This window comes from Trichoderma gamsii (genome assembly GCF_001481775.2).
Source record: "Trichoderma gamsii strain T6085 chromosome Unknown Scaffold_17.2, whole genome shotgun sequence".
NCBI lineage: Eukaryota > Fungi > Ascomycota > Sordariomycetes > Hypocreales > Hypocreaceae > Trichoderma > Trichoderma gamsii.
Window position 1 is genome coordinate 490,563 of NW_020171354.1, and position 22,941 is coordinate 513,503.

At 50.7% G+C, this 22,941-nt stretch overlaps 9 protein-coding genes across 9 annotated transcripts; 4 read left to right on the forward strand and 5 right to left on the reverse strand.

Moving 5' to 3' along the window:
* Positions 1-281: 281 nt before the first annotated feature.
* Positions 282-2,588, reverse strand: TGAM01_v205554 (hypothetical protein; the record flags this gene model as incomplete). The annotated part of the gene is made up of 2 exons (XM_018802874.1): positions 282-2,067; positions 2,236-2,588. The coding sequence occupies 2 exons, from the start codon at positions 2,586-2,588 to the stop codon at positions 282-284; spliced, it is 2,139 nt and encodes a 712-aa protein (XP_018663991.1).
* Positions 2,589-7,633: 5,045 nt separating this feature from the next.
* On the reverse strand, positions 7,634-8,435 carry TGAM01_v205555 (hypothetical protein; the record flags this gene model as incomplete). The annotated part of the gene is made up of 2 exons (XM_018802875.1): positions 7,634-7,902; positions 8,060-8,435. 2 exons carry the CDS (start codon positions 8,433-8,435, stop codon positions 7,634-7,636), a joined length of 645 nt encoding a protein of 214 aa, XP_018663992.1.
* A 598-nt stretch (positions 8,436-9,033) lies between these two features.
* TGAM01_v205556 (thimet oligopeptidase) lies at positions 9,034-11,308 on the reverse strand (the record flags this gene model as incomplete). Its single annotated transcript, XM_018802876.2, has 3 exons — positions 9,034-9,307; positions 9,395-10,500; positions 10,577-11,308. The coding sequence occupies 3 exons, from the start codon at positions 11,306-11,308 to the stop codon at positions 9,034-9,036; spliced, it is 2,112 nt and encodes a 703-aa protein (XP_018663993.2).
* A 1,033-nt stretch (positions 11,309-12,341) lies between these two features.
* Positions 12,342-12,927, reverse strand: TGAM01_v205557 (myosin regulatory light chain cdc4; the record flags this gene model as incomplete). The annotated part of the gene is made up of 3 exons (XM_018802877.1): positions 12,342-12,370; positions 12,436-12,669; positions 12,747-12,927. The coding sequence occupies 3 exons, from the start codon at positions 12,925-12,927 to the stop codon at positions 12,342-12,344; spliced, it is 444 nt and encodes a 147-aa protein (XP_018663994.1).
* Positions 12,928-13,862: 935 nt separating this feature from the next.
* On the reverse strand, positions 13,863-15,621 carry TGAM01_v205558 (hypothetical protein; the record flags this gene model as incomplete). Its single annotated transcript, XM_018802878.1, has 5 exons — positions 13,863-13,871; positions 13,922-14,473; positions 14,529-14,879; positions 14,949-15,211; positions 15,267-15,621. 5 exons carry the CDS (start codon positions 15,619-15,621, stop codon positions 13,863-13,865), a joined length of 1,530 nt encoding a protein of 509 aa, XP_018663995.1.
* Positions 15,622-16,530: 909 nt separating this feature from the next.
* On the forward strand, positions 16,531-17,628 carry TGAM01_v205559 (fungal cellulose binding domain-containing protein; the record flags this gene model as incomplete). Its single annotated transcript, XM_018802879.1, has 3 exons — positions 16,531-16,543; positions 16,712-17,417; positions 17,475-17,628. The coding sequence occupies 3 exons, from the start codon at positions 16,531-16,533 to the stop codon at positions 17,626-17,628; spliced, it is 873 nt and encodes a 290-aa protein (XP_018663996.1).
* Positions 17,629-18,304: 676 nt separating this feature from the next.
* Positions 18,305-18,844, forward strand: TGAM01_v205560 (hypothetical protein; the record flags this gene model as incomplete). Its single annotated transcript, XM_018802880.1, has 2 exons — positions 18,305-18,404; positions 18,477-18,844. The coding sequence occupies 2 exons, from the start codon at positions 18,305-18,307 to the stop codon at positions 18,842-18,844; spliced, it is 468 nt and encodes a 155-aa protein (XP_018663997.1).
* A 527-nt stretch (positions 18,845-19,371) lies between these two features.
* On the forward strand, positions 19,372-19,921 carry TGAM01_v205561 (riboflavin aldehyde-forming enzyme; the record flags this gene model as incomplete). The annotated part of the gene is made up of 2 exons (XM_018802881.1): positions 19,372-19,753; positions 19,809-19,921. The coding sequence occupies 2 exons, from the start codon at positions 19,372-19,374 to the stop codon at positions 19,919-19,921; spliced, it is 495 nt and encodes a 164-aa protein (XP_018663998.1).
* Positions 19,922-20,825: 904 nt separating this feature from the next.
* TGAM01_v205563 (hypothetical protein) lies at positions 20,826-22,711 on the forward strand (the record flags this gene model as incomplete). Its single annotated transcript, XM_018802882.1, has 2 exons — positions 20,826-22,529; positions 22,616-22,711. 2 exons carry the CDS (start codon positions 20,826-20,828, stop codon positions 22,709-22,711), a joined length of 1,800 nt encoding a protein of 599 aa, XP_018663999.1.
* Positions 22,712-22,941: the final 230 nt, after the last annotated feature.

Genomic DNA, 22,941 nt, shown 5'->3' on the forward strand with positions numbered 1-22,941 from the left:
AAAACAGGAAAAATATAAGAAAAGATTGCATCAAAACGTAAAGTCATCAAACTCCTCTATCGCATCAAGGTGGGGTGAAAATGCAATAACTCAGAGTGTCCACGACACAAAATACTGACGCTCAAAATCATCCAGTCGTTTCCAAATTGCATGTCCATCACAAAAAAAAGGAAGAATCCAAAGAAATGCAAAAAGATAAGGGTTTAGGGAGAAAATAAGAAGAAGAAGAAGAAGGAAATATTGCAATAATCCAACATGCAGTGATGGACATCGGGATATGATCACATCGGCGTCGCGTAATCGTCATCCTCCATGCCTTCATCACTGCTCTCCGTTTCACTCTGGGGGCTCTGCACACCGCTCACATCCGTGCTGTGAAAGTTGCTAAAGCTGCCCAGGATGCTAACTCCGCCCGAGTATGAACCGGGCATGGACATGGCAGAAAAGTCTGCCGCGCTGCCGGTGCGGCTCATGGACGGCTTCTCCGGAAGCTGCTTCAACAGACCAGTTGAAATGTCCAGCATGGTCATGGCAAATTCAGTCAGGCCTTTGCTCTGGCCCGGCTTGCAGCTCACTGACAACGTCCAGCGGTATTCGCCGAGTCGACGCCTGTACCAATCCGCCTCTTCTCGCCCTGGTGACGTTGCCCAAAGCAAGGATCCAAATGTGCCAATGAGGGCGAAGTTGGTTTTGGAGGCGAAATACCAGAATGATTGGACATGGTTCGGCATCAAGCGATTGACAAAATCCATGGCAGAAATCAGACGAGCCTTTGCAGCACTCCGACAGATATGCTGTACATATGGATCTACCGATGATGTATTCGATGCCAGAGATCGAATAATGCGTCTATGAAGGGTGATTTCCGTTGCAAAGTATCCCAGATGGAGATAGCCAATGCACGAAAGCCTCGACGACAATTTGCTCGCAGAGTATGAATCAAGTCGGATGTTGGTGGGTAACGCTCCATACCACTCCTTAAGCTTGAGCTGAATGGGTTTTGCCAGTGAAAGGACAAGCTGCGTTCCTCCCGACCCTGCGTTCGTGACGGTCTGCATGGCCTGCAGAGTATAAAAGGTGTCGAGAATCTCGGAGAGGATCTCAGAGAGCTGAACGAATCGAGTGAAAACCAGTCGGCCTTTTTCAATATCCTGGCGCTCTTCCGTATCGTTTTCGTCCCATTCGACATCAGGGAAATCATTAGCGCGTAACGGTCGAACAGCCCAGTTGGAAGGGAAGATGTGAGACGGTCTTCCGTGGACGAGAGATCCCCATTTATCTTGCATATAAAGGGCCCAGGCCAATCGCCTTCGCAGCCCCTTTTCCCATGGGGGAATCTTCCACCCCGCACAGTCCAGGTGAAGGCCCAGTTCCTGAGCAATGGCAACTAGCTGCGCCGTCGGAGCCCATTGGTCGCCCTCGGGTCGCTGAGACAGAAGGAGTCCGGCTTGGACTGTCGACAGCTTCGGTCGGTACATGGCATCTTCGAGAGAAGTTCGGACAAGTTTCTCCAACACTTTGACATCAGGACGAGGCAGCTTGGAGAGCTCCTCATGGTGATCCCACCAGTTGATGGCAAGGATGTAGACGGCGGCAAGGATCGGTGGTGAGAACTCGCGATAAGATCGTTCATACTTTTCTAGAAAGACGCCTTTCTGAATGATGGGTAAGCCGGGGTGGACCACTCGAAAGTATAAATCGATGAGCTTGCGGCCATGGGGGGCGACAACAGCCTCGATAGCGTCCAAATCTTCAACTACATGTTCGTGTCCAGTTGTTCCCTGGTCCGGGAGCATCAAAAACGTGTCTGAATCGCTGACTTTGCGAAGAGTGCCGCGGGCTAGCAGGCTCTCGTCATGGGTGTCAAAGGGAGAGAGATTAATGAGAGAGGGCTCGAAATCCGTCGTGGGGCCGATGTACTGGCTGTACCGGTCCTCCTGGAGGCCCAACGTCCGCTTCAGCATTGTGGGGCCGCCGACGTTGGCCATGTCTTCTAAGAACGAGCTGCTGGCAGCGGTGCTGGAGAGACTGGAATTTTGATTTCTGCGGCTGGAGATACCGGGGGAGCTAGAAAACCAATCATGTGTCAGATGATTATGCAACGTGGGAAGTGACAGGATAAGGACAGGATCGTGTGGTGGAACAAGTACGAGTAGAGGCGAAGCAATCTGGCACGGGGGGAAGAGAAAACAAATCAAAATCAAAACAAGGCAAGATACACGCAGCTGTACTGACCCTCTTTTGACGCTCTCATCGGCAGAGTCTCCGTTAAGCTTCCTTTTACGGGTCTGAGGACTTGACGACACTAGGGAGCATTCGGTGCCGTTGAGCTGACAAGGCATGCAGCCATCGTCATCCTCGGCCACGGTACACCTGGTTCCAGAGAAGCGACACGCCTGGCATGGGGGAGCAGGCGCCCCAGGAAATGATCCGGAGTCGATGGATCCCCTGCCATGCAAGCTCGCGGGGCCTATCTCGAACCTGTGGGAGCTGTTCTGGCGCCGCGGGAGAGGGAGGGGCTCCAGTCGAGGAGGCTTGGGAGCAATGGCGATTGGCGCCGTGCGCTGGATAGGAGTGTCATGGGCCATGATTGGACCACTCTGGATGCAGTTGTGGCAGTGACAGTATATGGATTTCTGCACGTATGCGTGTACGTGTACTGAATATAAACAGTATGATAGATATGTACCAGCACCCTATTGGGCACGTACGTGTTATTACTGTGCAGATAAGTAAAAGATCGGCCGGGACCAGGCGCTTGTCTGCCCGTCTGTCTCCGTCCGTCTGCTTGTTGTTTGCCTGCTAAGATGGCAGTTTACCCGCGCTTTTGGGCTGGGGCGGGGATAAGAGCCGCGAGCACGAGCTGCGTGTAAAAAAATAGAATAAAGAAAAGACAAGCCACCCCGGACGCAGGTGATGCTATTCGCCGTCCCAAGGCTGGGCAAGCAAGTCTCCCCACGCCTGCAAACGTGAAGCCGGGCTATGACGCAACCAGTGCAGCAGCTTGTTACGACTGAAGCTTGAGTCCAACGGCCAACATGAGAATGAGACGAGATGAGATGAGCGTCTCTCGAGCAGCCCGATAACGGAATCGGCGGAGAGATAAGGACTGGAGGGAACGGCAAGGTCCAGAAAGCCCAGCTTATTCCTCGCAGCAGTGGTTGGCCAGGTGCCCGTGGGATAGATACTGTATAAGATCGGCCCTGGCTGCTTTTTTGTGGGTGTCCGTGATAAGGTTGCTGAAAAAGGGCGCGGCGCCAGGCCAGGCCGCTACTGTTTAGTCCGAAGGAGATAAGGAGCACGAGCAAGACTGGTCGACGACCCGGTCGCTGGTACCCGCCAAAAGATGGCCTTTTTGGTCGAGTGCGGCAGGCCGTTGGGATTGGAGGAATAAGACCGCAAATATTGATTGATACAGAAGTATTGTATAAGAATGGCAGATTTAGAAGAGATACGCGTTTCGGGATCTCAGGTGATGATAGTGGCCAGGATGAGATAGGCTTTGGTTATCGGCGTCATTTGAACCAGGGGGCTTCGAATATAAAGCTGCAGATAGCACCGCCTCGCTTTTCCTTTCTGTCTCTCTTTCTTAGATGGACTTCATCAGCCTGGAGCTCTTCAGAATCTTCCGGAGAGCATCGGGCCAAGTTTGGGCCGGCAGAGATAAGTGAAGTGGTGGTGGTGGTGGTATCAGCAGATGCGTAGCTATGCGTGATGGATATGACAGATGATAGATGGACCTCCCGAGCCGGGGGCAGAATCGAGATCTTTCTTGTATGCCAAGAGCACCGCTGGAGCGCCGTTGCGTCGTCTGGCTCTCCCGAAAAGCACCGATGGAGTGAGGCAGAGGACGAGGGCGCGAGAAGTGAAGGAGAAAGAAGAGGCGTCGAGTTGAGGACCCAGGACAAACGATTGAAATGACATGTGCTTCCCCAGACCCAGGCCAGGGCCACCCTTTTTGCCGGAACGGACCCAGCGGAGTCTGGAGGGACGGGCTGGATGGTCGCACAAGGCCAGCGCGATCCTGGAATGGGCGCCGGTCCCTCGCCGATGGCTAGTCAGTCGGAGCAGCCAACCCAGCGGCGGCGGTTTGTAAAGATGGCGTCTGCTTGGCGATCTTTGGCAGCCTCACTGACCTCAGCCCGGAGGCCGACCCAGCGGGTGCATGTACCTTGTAGCGTGCTAAGCTCGTGCTGTCTGGCCTGGCTCAATAGAAGGCGCCGCCACGGCATATGTCGTGTGTCAGCATGTGCTAGGCAGCGATGAAACTCGGTGATTTGATTTGATGTGATCTGATTTAATTTGATATCAAAAAATCAAAGACTGCGGTCTAGCCTGTCGAGCTGCAGCTGCCGCGCAAAAGAAGCTGCTGGCACAGAAAAGTAAGACCGCCTGGATCTGGATCCCGCCCAAAGTACACGGTACCTGGCGCATTGCTTGCTAATCGCCGTGCTGGCGTGGTCACCGCTACATGCGCTCTGGACTCTACGCTCAACCAAGCACGCACTGCATCTGTGCTGCCCATCTCCGTGCTCATACATAAGCGATCTGCTTGGATGGATGGATGGACCCATCCTCGCGAGCACGCTGGCGCTTTTTACAAAGCACAGTCCAGCAGGGTCTTAAAACTTTGTACGTACTCGAAACGGGCCACCGAGAGGTCTGGCGAATGCCTGGACGCTTGGCTCAAGGCAAGGAACCTTGGCGTCCATAGGGAGCAGCTCTTGTTCCGCCATGCTGCGTATATCTCGTTCAATTAGAGTAATAACTAGAGTCTCCCTGCCTTCCGGGCCATCCATCCACCATCCTTCGAGGTGCCTGGCGCCACACAGAGGTTGTCTCGGTGGTTTTTATCCTGTGTGGTTCCAGACACCTGGTTTCAGTTCGGCCTCACTCCCGGCCGCCTAGTGCGCCTTCAACGGAGTATTACCATGACAAAAGAAAAGAAGAATGAAGCTGTACTGCTTACCCACTATTACACAGTATCAGGCGGCTACTATTATGGGAACAGTATTAAATGCTACTTGTACCAATTACCGATGGGCCTCTCCATCCGTGCATTAACGCGGGTAGCCGCCCGTAAATCCATCCAACAAGGCGCAAAACACAGGGCCGCTTTTCCCAAATGCCACGCATGAGAGATGTGATGCAGCGTGGTGATTTGCTCTATCAAGCACATGCTGGGGGTCCCTGTGGCTTGTCTTACAAGTCCCGCCGATACGCCTCTTACGATTTGATGCCTGCACATGCTCGCAGCTCCAAATCAGGGTCCAATGCACCGTTGCTGCAAGCGGTGGGGAGGGGACGATTACGGGCTGCGCCGTTTCTGCTAGTTAATCGGGCCTGCAACCATGCCTTATCTCTGACGGATCAAAATTAATAACGGCTCGAGATAAACCTACATAATGGGAACCGCTTGGCACTGGCATGTAGCACGAGAGCCACTTACACTTACACTTACACACTGCAGCTCCATTGCAGAGGCTAGCATTTACAAAGCAGGCAGGCAGTAGGTAATAGTTCCGTGCCGCCTGCAGTGCATGTACGTCACCGCCGTTGCATTTTAGGGGCAGTTCCAGATAAACCTCGACGATTTCTCCACCGGCCGGAGATCGATTCACGTCAACAACATCAGCATGAGAGCATCACTCGATACTGGCAACGTACAGCAATGGAAGCGTCATCCCTCCTGTCGGTATTACGGGACCACGGGTACTCTTGCTACGGGTACGGCGATCCAGACAAGAATGAAGCAGCACAAGCACCAAAAGCCCAATTGTCCTCCGCTAGCCCAAAACAAGCAAAGACACCACAACAAAAAGCGCTCCCTATTACCAAATGGAAAACCATCCCGCTGCCGGTCTACTGCAGGGCCTGAATACTTGTCACGTAATGGCCAGCAGCCTGTGCTCGGCGCCGCATCCAGCCCCAAGCCGGAGCCCATCCCAAGTGGCATGTCGCCGCAAATTCATTCAGGCTCCGGCACATGTTTGATTCAGCCTCATTGGTCCTTCTGGCAACCCATCTCGTGCCCATCCGCCTTTTTCTTTTCCATCAACTTGCAGCGCCGAGTGGCCGACGAGGGTGTGGTGGGCATATATCTCGGCCCAGCTATCTCCTTATTTACTGCATGCTACTGTATTTTGGTGTGCATACCTTTTAGTAGTACTATATGTACGGTAGTAATATCTAATACCCGGGTGAGCCAAATCAACCTTGCCGAGCTTCCTAGGTTGCATTTTTGCGATAATTACGCCTCTGACTCTTCTTCTTCTTTTTCCTCTCGCGGAACAAAAGAGAGAGCAAGCGACGAAAATAGCTCGGCTCATCGCGCGCTGAACCCCCCACATTGAAGGTTTGCGGCCTTTTTTTTCCGCTCCAGTCATCTACAAGTAGGATATCCAGAAACCGCGCCAACCGTGAGCCTTTTGTCATGCTAGACCACTGCCTATATGCTACCACAAATAAGAACACCCACATTTATAAGATCAATGCACCGTGAGCTAAAAACCTGCGGCGCGCGCGAACTTCTTTTGGGCTTACCGAGAGAAAGAAGGCCGAAAAAGCAAAGGTCTGTCGATTCGATACCGCGTTTGGACCATCTCCCCGAATTTAGTCTGTCTGGAGTCCTGCCCAGTTTAGTCAATGCAGCAGCGGATCCCCCGATCCAGATGACACGTCCATCTGCCTCGTTCGCGTTCCAATCGACGGACCCGGCCGCATTCGCTTGCTTTTCTTCTTTTCTTCTAATACTATTACATCGTCTCCCCCTCTGTATATACCAAAGTTCCTCCGTGTAGCGTTGGATCGTCGCAGCAAGCGAGGGGGAACCTCTGAAGTTCCGTGACTTACAAAAACGTCATCTTGCTCCATGGGATCTACTACCCAAGACCAAAGAGATGCGTATTGATATGTGGCTTCAAGTTCCATTGGCATGTTTTCCTACCCCCCTCTCTCTCTCTGTAAGCGATCTGTAAAGGCGGCCCGAAATGAGATGCCACTACGTAACGAGATTGCTCCCCTGCAGCAAAAAGCAACAAACAGGGACTCTCGTGCATCTTCATCTGCTGATATCCGCGAGCCTAGACCCGACTGACAATATCAAAAGCTTAAAAAAAGAAGAAAAAAAAGATAGCACCACCCATGCATGTCAAGCCGTCCCGAACTCGGCGTCGTATTCTCCGCTCTCCCCTTTCAAGGATTTTAACTCATGTAACACAAAGATTACGGCTCTCAGAGTGCGAGATCTTTTTTCAGCTGCCTACTATCTAGACTAAAATTGACAGGCAATACATACATGTACGATTTTCCCCATGGAGTAAGATAAAAACAGCTCGTCTGCCGCCCCTAATCAGGCTATATGCCACGTGCATGTGGTGGATCCCGCCCATGATGCAATCGCGAGATGCCGCCTTTCAGCTGCTCAGCACAAGTTACAGTCGATATCATTGATCTTTGCATAAGCAGAGTGTGAGAATTTCTCGCTAGGTAGAATAGGCAAAGACATGTCTATCCTGTAGTCTATCCAATAGATTTATGAGAATCTACACGTGTCCTTCTATATGCCCTAATACGCTGCTTTATGCCGCTGCCCCATTGCAATACCTCACTTGCCTACCCTATCAAGAATACTTCAAACCGTTTCTCCCTTCGCCGGAACCCAAACCATACATCTCTCCTCATAAACCTCCGTCGGCTCACTCGATCCCCGCGGCGGCAGCATCATCGACAGCTCATCCCTAATCTCAAACCCCATCTTCTGGTAAAACGGCACGGCATTCATCGTCGCCTCCAGCACAATGGGAAGATTCGCCGCGGCTGCAAGTTCCTGAACTTTGCGCATGAGCAGCGATGCGGCTCCGCGCCCGGCCCAGCGAGGATCCGTGCAGATGTATGTTGGGTCTAATTTAATCAGCTTGTGTTAGTAAACTACGACACCACTCATAGGTGGCTGATATGTAAGGTATGCATATGTATACAGGTACAAACAAGTACTACTTGTAGGTACGTGTACATATCGTGTCGTCAAAAGTGGCCAAACCAGGAATATAAAACTCACGATAATACGCCGCCTCCTCCCCAACAGCCCTCCCTCTAACCCTCTCCGTCAACGCCGCATACGGATCCAAATACTCCTTCCTCGCAACCGCCGGCCACTCCTCCTCAACCGCTTCATCCTGCCCAGGCCTATGAACCAACCACTTCACAAAACTCACCACATCCCCCGTCTCCTCATCCTTTGCAACCAAAACTCCTTTATCTTCATCCCTCAAATGCTCCAGCGTGTTATTCTCCAGCCACGCGTGAAAGAAGCCCAGTCCCTCCTTGCTGGGGAACTGCGCGTGCGTAAGGAGATTTTCGTCCATGGCCCGTAAGTGAACTGTTGACACGGCCACGGCTTCGGCCTCGGAAGGCGTGCAAATCACAATCGCCATGATTTTCAATGAAACTCGCTCGCTGGTAATGTGACTGTATTTACTTGTATTATCACCGTATACAGCACCAGAATCAGCAATTGGTTCAAACGGCTCGCTCTCAATGCTCCATCAGTCAACATCGTCTGGATTTCTCTTCTGAGAGAAAAGGTACGTACCAGTTAGGAAATCGACTGCACGTGCTTCCTCCATTTTCACCCACTGCACTAAAACATCCCCACTTAATCCAACCTGTACCCCCACACATCATGCCATCTTTTCCCGCATCCGTAGCCTGTATAAGATAAAAATGCCTCGCCCATTTCAACAACTGGATTGCGGCCTTAGCTCAGCTGGGAGAGCGTCAGACTGAAGTTCCAACTTCAAGTCACTTGATATCTGAAGGTCGTGTGTTCGATCCACACAGGCCGCAATTTTTTGCTTTTTGCCCTTGCTACAAGATCATTGTTATTAGTGAGAAAGGCGTCTAAGTAGATAGTCATCTCGTTTATTTTGTCTTCTGCGTATGATACCTTTTACTAAATAGACATGCTTGCGTTGTCTTTTCTTCTTCTTTAGAATTCATGTTTAAGAAGGTATCTGCTCCAACGAATATCGCTCATTTGGCCGCAATGCCCAACTCCTCGTAGAAAGCCTCCGTGCTAGGCTCTCTGCCCAAAAACTCCTTCAAAAACTCCATCTCGTCAATGCTGCCACCTCGTTCCAAAACAGTGTGGCGGTATCTACGACCTTCCTTGCCATCCATGGGATTCTTCTTGAAGAATGAGTGGAACATGTCTAGGGAAAAGACCTCAGAATAGAGGTAGCCATAGTAACCGGCGTCATAACCGCCGAGAAAGTGGCCAATGTTGGCATATCGGTTGCCCCATTCCCTATCGCGAGTTAGTCATAAATACACACACCAAGCTGGATGGAGAAGTAGTAAAAAAAGAAAAAGAAAAGGGGACTGAATAGCATACATGGTTTCGCCGATATCCTCTGGGCCCTTGATCTGGGAAATGTCATGACGGATCTGGTTCCATAGCTTGCCGTAGTTTCTGGTCTTGGCTTCCTCATGGGTCTTGGGCCCATGAATGGTCATGTCAAAGGTGCCAATGACAAGCTGACCTAGTGCGCCAATTGCCGAGTTGAGATGTTTGGTTTTGACGAGCTTCTCAACGAGCTCATCAGGGATGCTCTCTCCGCTCTCCCAGTGCTTCGACAGGGATTTCAGAACGCTTGGAGTCCAGCACCAGTTCTCGAGCATCTGAGAGGGTGCTTCGACGAAATCGGCCACAGTCGCGGTGCCGTGAGTGTAGCTGAAACGCGAGCGACCAGCAAGATCATGGATACCGTGACCAAGCTCGTGGAAGAAGGTGACAACTTCGTGGTGCTTGAGCAGTGACGGCTTGGTCGCTGTTGGCTTGCTAAAGTTGCACACTAGGGAGGTCGAGGGGTAGCTCCTCTTTCCATCCACTGTGGTGAAGCCGGGCTCAATTCCAAAGTTTGCATAATGTCCATACTTGTTGTCTCTAGGGAAGAGGTCAAGGTAGAGGTAGCCACAGAATTCGCCTCCCTTGGCTGCTTCATCCCATACGCTGTACATGATGACATCTTCATGCCAGGAAATGTCTTCAGCCTTGCCTGTAGGGCTCAAGCGTGCTCGGTCTTCCTTGCCGAGCTCAACAAAGACAAAACCAAAGATTTCCTCAAAAATCTTGAGCATGCCAGCAAAACTTGACTCTGCTGGGAAGTACTGTGAGATTGCCACTTCATCCACACTATACTCCACCTCCTTCATGATTCTTGAATAGTAGGAAGTATCCCACATATAGAATTCTCCGTCAAAGGGAATGCCGCGCTCTTTATAGTCTCGCTCCTTGTATCCTCGCAAGACCTCGACTTCTTTCTTGCCGCCGGGGGCCAAGCGAACCTGCAAGTCACCCAAAAAGTCATTGACACGGGTCGGCGATTTTGCCATCTTCTCCTCAATGCGAACGCTAGCATGATCCGGATATCCTAGGAGTCGAGCGGCTTCATCGCGAAGCTCCATGATTTCCTTGAAAATTTCCACATTGTTGTTTGACTGGGTGTATTGCATTAGCCAAAAGCTCTGTACACAGCCTGTGTTTCCAGAATAACAGAGCGGAGAGTTCACATACCTTGTTGGCATCGGCAATGATATATCTACGCCTGGTATCCTCATGAATTGCATACTTCATCAATGGGGTGTAGTGGTTGTATTTGAAAGTGACCTTGAATTTTCCTTCGTTCTCGCCAGTTCCTTTCTCCAGCGTGTCGACATCGATGTCGTCTTTGGGCACGCCCTCTAGCTCCTCGCGAGTAAACCAAAATCCGCCCTTCTCCTCGTTGAGATTCTTCTTGCCCAGAATGCAGAGCTGACTGAGGCGCTTCTTGATCTCCTTGAAGCGGTCTCGCTTCTCTCCGGGAGGGAGAAGCAAGCCATTACGAATATACGTTCGACGCTCTTTCTCGAGGATATGGAGAGACTCTTTATCCAAGTTTTGGGAGTCCCGGGTGGAATACGCTGCATCCACTAGCTTGAAAACATCCTCTCGCATCTTTGCTTCAATGTAAAAATCGTTGAGAAGCTCTTCTGCTTTGGTCGAAGCTTCTCGGAGGGACTCGTTCGTCGATACATGCTGGAAGAAGGTCTGGATATTCTGGGGACCGGTCGAGTCATTGCCGTCAATCAAGATGGGCTTCAGCGTGTTGTCAAACGTGGCCGTCTCGGGCGTCACGGTTGCGACAATCTGATCCAAGATGCTCTTGCTCTTCTCGGTGCTCTTCTTGGCATCAGCTAGGATGGACTCGGCCGTGGCGGTGAACACCGGAGGGCTCTGCGGCGGGTTTCGAAACTGCTCGGGAGCCATGTTGCTGGTCGTGAGGAGGCGACGATATGATGGAAGACGAGCCAAGCCCTGCAATCGTACGTGGCTCGCAAGGGAGTTGAGGCGGAGAATGGCTCGTTGGGAAGCCAGGGTTGCGGCGAGAACAAGTACGAGGAGAGAGAGGAGGAGAAGGAGGGGCTTGATGGAACGAGGCCGCTCCAGTTTGATGGCAAGTGTCAGGCAGGTTTACGCACAACTGTGGCGGAAGCTCTGTCCCAAATTGGTCCGCTTAGACTGCAGGATTTCGGGCGTGATGTAGCTTCGGCCTACCAGAATAGAGGAAAACGATTGCTGATGAGGGGTAGCTTGATTGATCCCCAAATGTGAATGCCTGATGGAGTCGACGCGGCAGAACGCGGCTTTGACGCTGCCAAGCTGAATTGGCGGTTCAAGGCGGGCTGGCCAGAAGGATTGCTACAACTGCTGGAGATCAATTCCGATATAATAGCATCTACTATCCAGTAACGCAATGCGATATAGAGAACCAATGTAGCTATAACTGAAAATAGAGGCCATAGCTCTATGATGCACGTAATTGATAGAGCCCACTATGCGCCTCTTAGCGTCCATATCCGGTAAGTGGTGAGGCGAGAATGCCGACACATCGCGGGGTGACTCCGCCATGACAACACCGCCGCAGCTGCAAGCAAAAGAAAGTCGACAACATGGCCGTTGGCAGGCGCATAGCGGCATAAGTATTGGTTGATGATCGAGATTCCGTCAACAGTAAAAAGGCTCCAAATCTGGAAGATATTTTATATAGCTCTTTTGTATATAAAGAACATACTAGGCCTTAGTGGCCGCCGTGACAACGTTTGAAGCACAAACACGTCTTCATTCAGCCATAACAGCATACAAAAGTCTACGGCTATTCATTGCAGATAAAAAGAAATATCATCCATCCCAAGCGTTTCCAATTCACTACCATAATCAAAACAAACAACGCATAGCAACGCCATCCCGTTTACAGATGCAAGAAGATGCCACCAGGTCAGGTTCTTCGTACAAAGGAATCTTAGTTGGCGAGAATAGTTCGGACCAGGTCTAAAGGCGAGAAGTTAGCAGCGGAACATGCCGAGTAGGGCAGCACAGCCTAGAGGCACACATACCGGTGTAGTTGATCTGGCCAGAGCTGGTGTCCACAGCCTTGAGCAGCTCGTCGACCTCCTCCTCAGTCATCTTCTCGCCCAGGTTGGTCAGAATGTACTTGAGCTGGCCGACACCAATAAAGCCCGTCATGTCTTTATCAAACACTTGGAAACCGCGGCAGTATTCTTCAGGCTCGCCGGGGTCGCGGAAGCCGCCTGGTCGGTTCAGCACGCGCTGGAAGGCATCGAAGTCAACTGTGCAGAGTGATTGCGAGTTAGCGTAAATGCGCACATCATCTTCATTCCGGGCTGTGCCTCATAGCCAAACTCACACTCGTTTCCGAGGCCCTTCTCCAGCTCCTGGATCTCGGCCAGCGTGGGGTTCTGGCCGCAGGCGCGCAGCAGATCGCCCAGAGAGTCGATGGTGCAGCGACCGTTGCCGCGCTTGTCGAACAGGGCAAATGCCTCCTTGTAGTTGGTTGAGGCCTGGGAGTCGAACTGATTAGAAGCCATTTTTTTTTTAAATCTCGATATAAATTGTGCAAATGCTGGTTTTGCGCGCAGACTTGTCAAATGCGACCGGGCGATGCAGCGTCTTTCGCAAAATGCAGCAGAGGAATGCAAAAAAAAGGCCCCTTTGCGTCGTCTTTCCAAAGTTGCGGCGCCAAACGGGCAGCAGCTGCGGGCGAATCAGGTGCCGAGCCGGCGCTTTGTTTACATCGGAGCGGTGCTGGGGCAACTCACCATTGTGATTGGTGCGAGGAGTAGACGGCTGCTTGTGGCTGTTGTCGCAGAGGGTTTGACACAGGTGAATACAGACAACGGCGATGATGTCTCTGAGCCTCGAAAAGAGCGATGCAGAGTCCAAAACGACAACAAGAGGTCTGCGTCTCCTGACATTGACGCCCCACCGTCCCCTTGCCTGGTTCTGACGGGGCAACGAGTCAACAGGCGTATCACAGCCAATGGCGGTCTGAGGCCCTGGGCGCGGCAGAAATCGCTATTTTTATGCCGTGCACGTTGTTATGCAGCTAGGAACTGCTAACGGGCCAGCTTTGGAGCCTACTACTAGTAGATCGCCCCATGTAAACAATTAGTTCAGCGTACTCGTAGCAACACTGTAAACAATCAATTATAAAGTTGTTAAGACACGCGCATTTTATTAGCTGTTATCTGAATTACAAACAACTGAGTGACGCGAGTTTTTCTCTCTATAGTTTGCATGAGTATTGACCGCGGCGAATTAAAATAATCGTATTAATTGCTAATTATAGGCATCTGCCTTGATGACGCCGCAAACAGTAACAACATTTCCAGAAGTGAAAATCACTTATTGTTCAGCCACTACGACCATCTCATACCAATGTACCTCTTCCACGCCAATACGTTTCTAACAGTATGAGCAAGCACAGCCAGAAACACATCGAATCCTTGAGTGCAATACCAAATTAATGAGCCTATTGTCGTTAGCCATCCGCAACATTCAGCATCATCAGTGCAAACGTACTCCATTGACTCCGTCCCAAATCACGGCTCCCGTCTTGTCTTTAATCTCCAGCCAAGGCGACGTGTTCAGCGACGTCAGAGTCGAGCCTTTATTGGCCGTGCCCGACGCCCAGAATGCAGATCCGCCCAGCCGCTTAACAAGATTTCCATCGCCTTGGAAATCGAGAGTGCACTGGCCGTTGCACGTAGTGGTCGATCCAATCGTGGTTGCCACTACGCCATTGTCATACACGATGAGATGCGCGCTGTCATCAAACACAAAGTTGAAGCCATTGTGAAGAGTAGAGAACGTCGTCGGAACGGTGTTGACATTCAAGGTCCCGTTTGTCCAAACCTGCGTGCTGGGCAGAGGCGGCGTCGGGCAGATGAAGAACGAGGGATAGTCTGTGTGCTGCACAAAGCCTGACTGCAAGCTCGTCGGCCCTGTTACGCTGGGACTGTTCCATACAAGATGCTGGTTCGCGTTGAATGCCGTCTTGGTTGCTGCAGGGCAGTTTCCAGCTTCTGAGAAGGCGGAATTGCTACCTACTCCTGTCACGGTGTTGCCCGTCACCTACATCTCGCATTGTTAGTCCTGTTTCTGATGGAGGCATGTATGATTGCCTTACCGTGATTCCTCCGGTCCAACCGGAAATGGGAATTGGGAACGCAATGCTGCCGCTAAATACGTTGTTGGCAATCGTGACAGGCCCCGAAAGCTTTGGCGTTGTTGTTGAAGCAGAGCAAGTGGTCCACACGCAAGAACCAATCGCAATGCCGGCACCAAACAATCGTTGACCTTGTATGGTATTGCTTGAGACTTCAACATTGGCAAAGCTTCCGTTGTATACAGCAAGATTATCGACTAGATTGATTGCTCCGAAACCTGCGTTTGTTGTCGAGCTTATAACTTTATTAGACAGAACCTTGGTGCCAGGGGCACTGAACAAGACAATTCCTCCATCAGTGCTTCCGGTGACCTGTTTTCTCGTGATTAGTGACTGGACCCAAGACTCTGATACAATACAAAAAAGCATCAAACGACATACCGTATTGCTCTGAACCAACGAATTCGTGCATGCAAAGGATATGCCATCAGCCCATCGGCCATGGCCTGCGGCGTCGTGTCCTTCCAGTCCGCAAGGGCCGATATCATTGTTGGTGATGGTCGCGTTGCTACAAGCCGAGGCTCCTGATGCGGCACCGCCCTCTCCGATATGCATGCAGCTCCAGCCTCGTGGGTTCATGGACGCAACATGGTCGACGAGGAGGCCGCTTTGAATGCCGCCCAACTCAATGTTTGCAGAACTGGCTGGATGAAGATTAACAATCTGTACACTGAATGAACAAGAACTTGGTGTACGTACCTTGAGCAGTAATCTGACCATTCCCTGATCGATCACCATCAATCTGGATGTTTCTCAGTTTAATGCCGCTGAGGCTCCCTCCTCGAATGACTGCTGAAATAGACTGATCCGTTGCTTGCAAGCGAATGATTGCACGCGTCGAGCCGGTTGGGTAACCCTGAGTCGAGAGCTCCTGGTTGGCGGCTGTAAACGCAACAGTATTATGAACGGTGATGACAGCACCTGGGCAAAGCTGAACAACGGCGCCTGCTCCACCGCTCTTCAGAGCATTGTTGATTGTTGTTTCATCTCCGCTTGATATGCACGCAGCTGCTGCGAGGCTGGCAAAACCAAGAAGACCAAACAGTTTAGTCATGTTTGCATTGTCCGAGGTCTGTTGGGAATTAATGGTGTGTAGGAAAGGGCAGATGGCCGCCCAATAAATAGGACAATTGAGAACTCCGTCCCTTGTTCAAATCGTCACTTTCCGGATTGAGAAGTTGCTCTACGATTGAAACGCCATGGATATGCGCAACATGTACTAGTCAATTCTCCTAATCGGCTATTATAGTAGCAACAACAATGAGTTGCGAATTCATTCCACTACCAGCTATTCCAAGCTGCGTTAAAGTCAATGCTGAATCCGCACTATTTCCAACTACCGGTTTATAAATATCTGGCTTCCTAGAATGGTAATTGTAAACAGGAATCACAACCCAGAGTTGTGGTATGTGGAACAAATCATGGGAAGCCAGACTTGAAGTAGTCTATAATTAGAGCGAAAGCAGCAATATTAGGGGGGATCGCTCATCAAACTACCCAATTAGGAAAATAACGCTTGCCGCTACAAGACAAGTTTACATCAACATGCTCACACAACCTGGGGAAAGGGAGCAATGCTACCTCGTATTCCTGCTTTAAGCAGTTGGTGATTATAGTCTGATATCAGATGATGTCGGGTGTAAGCAATACATTCCCAATGATCAAGTTTCGAGACAATTAGTGATGTGATGTGTGTTATGTATAGACTTCAGTAAAACAGATATAGCTATGTATTAAAGTTCACTCCAAATCGCTGCAATTACCAGAATCTCTGATTAATCCAAAGTAACTCGGTAGAACTTCTCTTCTATAATATTTACTTTCACCACTGACATGTGGCCCAGAACAAGAAAATTGTTGGTGGTGTCCCTGGCTGTCTTGACAGAAGGTATTAGTGCTTCTCCTTTGGCTACTCGGGCATGTGCAGCTACGTCCAACTGGCCAGGATGGAAAGGAATTAAATATGCCTTTTATTTGTGAGCAAACGGTTTCTTATGGTTTCTTATGATATTATCAGCCGAAAAGTAATAATCGCAACATGTGCTGATGAATCTCTTTCATAAATACAGTGGCGACAGTTATACGACAACCAGTTAGTTCACTTCTCCCGAACGAGTTCCTGTAACATAACTTACCAAACACAGGCTTCAACTATACCGGTGGAGCACAGCCTTCTGTCTCCGCTCCTCTGGGGCTTTGGCCCGGAGCAACGTCTGCACATGGCGAGAACTGGGTCGACTTCCTCACAGTGACCTACAATGCGTCTGTATTCTTCTCATATGACCTCGCAGTCAGCGGAGCAACACTCGACAACGACATCGTAGCGGCATCATCGACATCCATCGCCTCTGTTAAACAGCAGATTGTCAGCCAGTTCATTCCTGGATATGTATCGCCCATCACTGTGCCCAAGCCTCCCAAGTGGACCGGCAGCAACACGCTTTTCACAATATGGGTTGGCATCAACGACATTGGATCCACGTTCGGCAAGGGCTCTGCCTCTACTGCGTCCATTAACCAGCAGCTAATCTCAGAATATACGTCGCTCGTGGAACAGCTCTATGCAGCTGGTGCGCGTAACTTTGTCTTCATAACCGTCCCGACCATTGACCGATCGCCCGGAACGATTGCCGCTGGAACAACTGTTGCCGGGCAGGAAAAGATCGACGTCGTGCAGTGGAACCAGCTGCTCGTCAATATGGCCAAGAGCGAGAAAGCTCTACGTACAGACTCCAATATCTGGATTTATGACGCCAATGCGCTCTTTACCGAGATCTTGAATAATGTCAAGTCTTTTCCGCAGACTGCTGGAATCACCAATACCACACATTTCTGTCAAGCGTATGCTAAGTAAGTTGATCCTGAAAAGTCTGGCGTAGTACAACTATCTAATGACTTGTTACAAAGTGGAACGCCAACCGACGATTATTTCGACCCATCATGCGGCGTTCCCGTGAACCAATACTTCTGGCTCAACTCATTGCATCCAAGAACGCCGGTGCATGATGTGATTGCAGATGTCCTTTCACGCGAGCTCCTCGCAGGGCCCAACATTTGCTAAAGTGGAAATCATTATTTGGCATTGGAAGCAAGCAAAAATGTTAAAGGGTACAGATATGATATGCTCTTAGTAAGTGTTGATAGCAAATTATTCATGATAAAACATATTGGGCAATGTGTGACAATTTGCAATACTTCCAAGCGCCTTTTGACTGTCAGATGCAAGTGCGTCACCCTTGGTCTTTATTTTGAAAGAAACAATATCTAGATAAATGGCTGTCAGCAACTCTCACTTTCCGGATAGCTGATCCCAGAATATGCAAGAAATTTGAAATGATGGTCCATATTTGGTAATTCGGTGATAGTATAAAGTGATCAACCAAGCATAGTCCAGCGACAGTATATGCACGCTACCCTGCAATGTAACATCATCTCCAGCCGCTGCGACGCTTTAATTCCAAATCATTGCAACAAAGTCCCTATCTAGTCGCCGCTTTAGAATAGTCTTCACTTATACACTAGTGTTTGCTTCATTCTAAGTAAAATCATACCTCTTAATCTCTCTGAAAGAGGTATTCCGATGATCAACCGATGAGGACTTCTTCCGAATAATCACGTCAGCTAGCATCCACTGGACCTGGTGTTAAATAATCTACTCATAAAGAGCTCTCAGACCCAAACCATTCAACTCAGAAACAGCTCCATTCTTCATAAAAGCGCCCAACCACAGAAAAACCATGGCTGCTGTCACCGAAGCCACTGCCAAGCGCTTCTTCTCCTCTCCCCTCTTTGCAGTGGTGGGAGCTAGTTCCAACCCCGCCAAGTTTGGTCATAAAGGTTCAATTCCATAGGCCCTCTCACTATCTAGAAATATCTATTTGGATATACCTCTGACCATGTAAACAATAGTCCATGCCTGGTATCTGAACCATGATCTGCCCGTCACTCCCATCAACCCCGCCTCACAGTTCGTCGACGTGAATGGCGAGCAGCACCCCACCAAGCCAGATGTCAAGGCCCTGCCGCAGCCAAAGGACACATCAGTCTCCATCATCACTCACCCAGGCATCACCCTCAACGTCCTCAAGGAGGCCAAGAGCGTGGGAATCCCTGCTGTCTGGCTGCAGCCTGGCACTTTTGATGACGAGGTCCTAAAGTTCGCCTTGGAAGACGGAGCTTTCGAGGCTGTTGTCTATGGAGAAGGAGGCAGAGGCTCTGAGGGCTGGTGCGTTCTGGTGGACGGCGAGAAGGCCATGAAGGATGCTGGGAAGTTGTAATTGGCTACCTATATTGACCTATTGTTAGATGTTACTTTGCGGTAGACTGGCAGGCAGGATTGTTTCAGGCAAGCATATTAGTGGAGCAGACCACGAAGATATACAAGGAGAATCAATTTCACAGGTACCTATTGTAAAAAATTATCTATTCGCAGCTTCCCTCGTAGTATAAGGCATCTATCAGAAGCGAGTCCACTGCATGGATGCGGTGTCTCAACATTAGTAGCGGTCAAGGCAACATACCGATTCTGAGCTTCCTCGCCAACAAGCTTTTCTCTCTCCGCACCTTCTCTCCAACATGCCTGGTCAGATAGTTCCTCATGCCTTCTACCATTCTCACTCTCTTTTCCTTCCAACTAATTCCACGAGACAAACTTCTCGTCAGTTCCGTCAAGGCCTCTCTAGCTTCTCCAACATAGAGCACTCCTCTCTTCTCTTTGCAGTCTCCTTGCATTCCTTGAGCCTACCGCTGTCTGTCTCCTCTTCATCTCAACACTTTCTCTCACGAGAAAGCCTTCAAAAGAAAAATGCATCTTCTTCTCATCATCCAATGGCTGATTCCCTTTATCAGTCTGTGCTTGGCTCAATCGGATGATCGAGCCCTTGCTCTTTCATTGATCAATCAAGCCCGCCAAGCTCAAGGAATTCAGCCTCTCGCTTGGAACGCCAATTTGGCCTCTTACGCTCAGTACTGGGCAAATATAATGGCCAGCGGTCAGCAGCCCTTTTCGCACGCGCAAGGCGCTTATCGCCCTCAGCAGGGAGAGACGCTTTTCGAATATCAATCTGCTCAGTGTGATTCGGCCTATGATAATCCTCTGCAAACAGCCGCACGAACTTGGCTTGCCCAGGCCTCTCTATACAACGGGATGCCCGTTACCGATGGACATGAGCACTGGCTGCACTGGTGTAAGCATTCATTCATGCTACTTTACTTTTGAAGTTGTGCTAAATCGTCTCCCAGCTCAGTGTATGTGGTCCACCAGTACGCAGATAGGCTGTGCTCGAGCCTACAGCATCTCGGATCCGTACAAGATATACGACGTGTGCCGCTTCTTTCCGGAGGGGAACATGTAAGCAGCTCGTTGATACACTTTGTTTGGAGAAGAAGTGCTGACTTTGGTGATTAGAGTTGGACAACGGCCCTTTTAGACGTCCGTGATAGAGAATCGATTTAGCGTGGATCGAGTCTCAAGACACCAGGGTGGCCACTCAAATGGACGTTATTGTACTCGTTTGATGAAACCCGGTTAATTTTCGGTGTGCTATAGGCATTTTTGGTGGACGAGAGTTTGCTATTGACAAACTTGTTGCTCTGAACTGGCCATTGAAGACGCATATGATGGGCTTTTTGTTGATTTTGGTAGCAATGGAAGATTTCCCCTAGCTATAGGAGACGTTTATAATACACGAAATCTTCCAGTCGAGCAACGAATTCTGTAATTATTATTTCGTGTCAGGAATGCAACAAGATTCACGTATAGTAGTTTCAGTTTCAGTGGTTTACAGGGTAGGTGGGAGACAGTCTTGGTCTACCTACTAGTAGTAGCTGCTTAGTGGTTGCCGTAGCGCAAAGCTTAGCCGACCCGCCTTCTTACCTAAGCACGTCACCTAGATCTCTGCAGGGCTAGGCAAATTTTGGGGAAAGACAAACGACGCGATTGAGCAAACCACCATCGACAAGTCGCGACATTCCAACTCCACGTCCCTCGAACCCTACGCAGCTGCATCAAGACCGTCTCTGCTTCTTCTCTTGCTGTGCGAATAATCGAATCATTCAATTTCTCATCACAGTGCCTGTTGCTATAGAGACCTCCATTGTCAGGTATTGCCAGCGGACACTGCAAGGAACCCTCGCAAGCTCTGTCAGCTGCGGCTTTCCCAACACAGCGCGGGGATTCCCCAACTTTGCGCTCGCGTTTGTTTCCCTGCGCCAGCATGAGATTGAGATAGCCCGCAAACACCCCTCAAGAATTACACAATGGAGCGATCAAAACCCCAGGCATTCCTCTCGTCGTATGCGCCGCGCCTGCGCACCTACAACAACTCCCTCTTGACTCCCGTCCTACCGAGTGCGCCATCAGGCCCTGTTTCGCGGACGACAAAGCGAGGCACCACCATCATCAACTACGCCGAGGATGGATTCGATGACCTCGACGACGATAGCGACGATCCCAGGCGTCGTCCCACGGGCCTGCGGAGTCTGCGCAAGGAGGATTCAGCCAGCAGGCTGGACATGGCCGATAAAGTGGGAAAAGATATCAAGGAACCAGTTGATGTCCAGGGCATATGGCGAGATTGGATGGGGAAGAGCCGGTCTGTCAGGAGTGACCAGCAGAATGCCGCTCAAGCACATCTTCCCTTGACTCTGATACCCATACGAATCGACTTGGACATTCCGTCCTTCATCCCACCCGCGCCGTTTCCAGCTCCGAACCCCAACTCAGTCGACATTTCTCTACCACAATACCGGCCGCAGGAAATGACTGTCCCTTACAAACTACGTGACATTTTCTGCTGGAATCTTCACGAGACACTCATCACGACGGATCAGTTTGCACAGACACTGGCGCAGGATCTAGATCTGCCCAACAGGCACGCTGTAGTTGCCGAGATAAGCAAGCAGATTCGAACACAGCTGGAAGAATATGCCGGCGTTGCCCTTCACCCGCTCTTCCATTCTGAGCCATCGCAGCCAGCACCGGCGCCACCTGCCCAGGTAGTAGTGCCAATTGCAGGGGTAAATGGAACAGGCAGTGGAACACCAAGGCCAAGCATATTCAAATCTCGAGATGACTCTCCAGCTTCCTTTGCGAGGGGCATGTCACGGCCTGATACTCCTGTACAGACGGGAGGCCAAGCAACGCCGCAGCCACCGGCATCACAAGCACCCGAGGTTACAGCACCCGAGGTTACAGCCGAAGCAACGCCTATCCTGCCTGATTCCGACGAATACAACCCTGATGACACGTATCGATGCATCATCAACCTGAGTCTAAACCTTTCCTCCATGCTATATACAGACAAGTTTGAGTGGTCTCTTCTTCACCCTCCAGGTACCGCAGAGGCTTTTGCAAAGGCAACATGTGCCGATTTGGGATTGGCAGGCGAATGGGTTCCAGCAATGACGCATGCCATCTACGAGGCAGTGCTTCGTCTGAAGAAGGAGGCCTGTGAGGCTGGTGGCCTTGTTGGAGGATGGGGTGGAGCTCAACAAGAGCTGCCAAATGATGCTGCGCACGGCCAGGAGGCTGGCTGGAGATACGACCCCGATCACCTGGCTGATGACTGGGAGCCCAAGGTCGAATTCCTCAGCAAGGAGGAGATGGAGAAGCGGGAAGGTGACCGGGAAAGACAGATCCGGCGATTGCGGCGTGAAACGGCGCGATTCAGCTCTACGACTGGCATGCTGGGTGGCACTCCGTTCGGTATTGGCGCAAGTGTCGAGGTGGAGGAAGAGAGAATGGGCAGAGGTGAGCGTTCCAAGAAGAAGCGGCGCTTCCGAAGTCTGAGTCCTCTCGCCCGTGGCGGAACACCGCTTGGGCGAGTCACTCCAGACGTGGGCGGATACGGAGGAGGAGTGGGAGCCTTGACCGATATGGAGCGAATCTCATGGCGATGTTCGCACTGCCGTACGTGGGGTACGAGCGTCTGGGCAGTTCGAGACGGCCCTGCTGGGCCTAAGGTAAGTCGTCATCTACCCCCTGCTTCATAGCCGATTCGTCGAGCTACTGTATGCAATGTAGCGTCCTCTAACATGATATCTCCTAGTCCCTTTGCGCCAACTGCGGCTACTTTTACGAACGAGATCGCAGGTTGCCGCGCCAGACTAAAAATCTGCACCTGCAAGACATTCGAGCGGTCTAGGAACCCACTGATGAGCCCTGTCACGACAAAGAAAAAGACGAGAGGCAGAAGGAAAAAGGCCAGGCTTCGACTTTACTCCAGGATCACAAAGCGACCCCGCAGAAACAACAACAGCAGCAGCAGCAACAGCAGCCACAACAACAGCAGCCACAGCAACAGCAAGATCCGCTTGTTTTGAATCCCTCTCTTACCCGACGCTCTCGCCGCCAGCGCTGGAGACAGCAACTCTT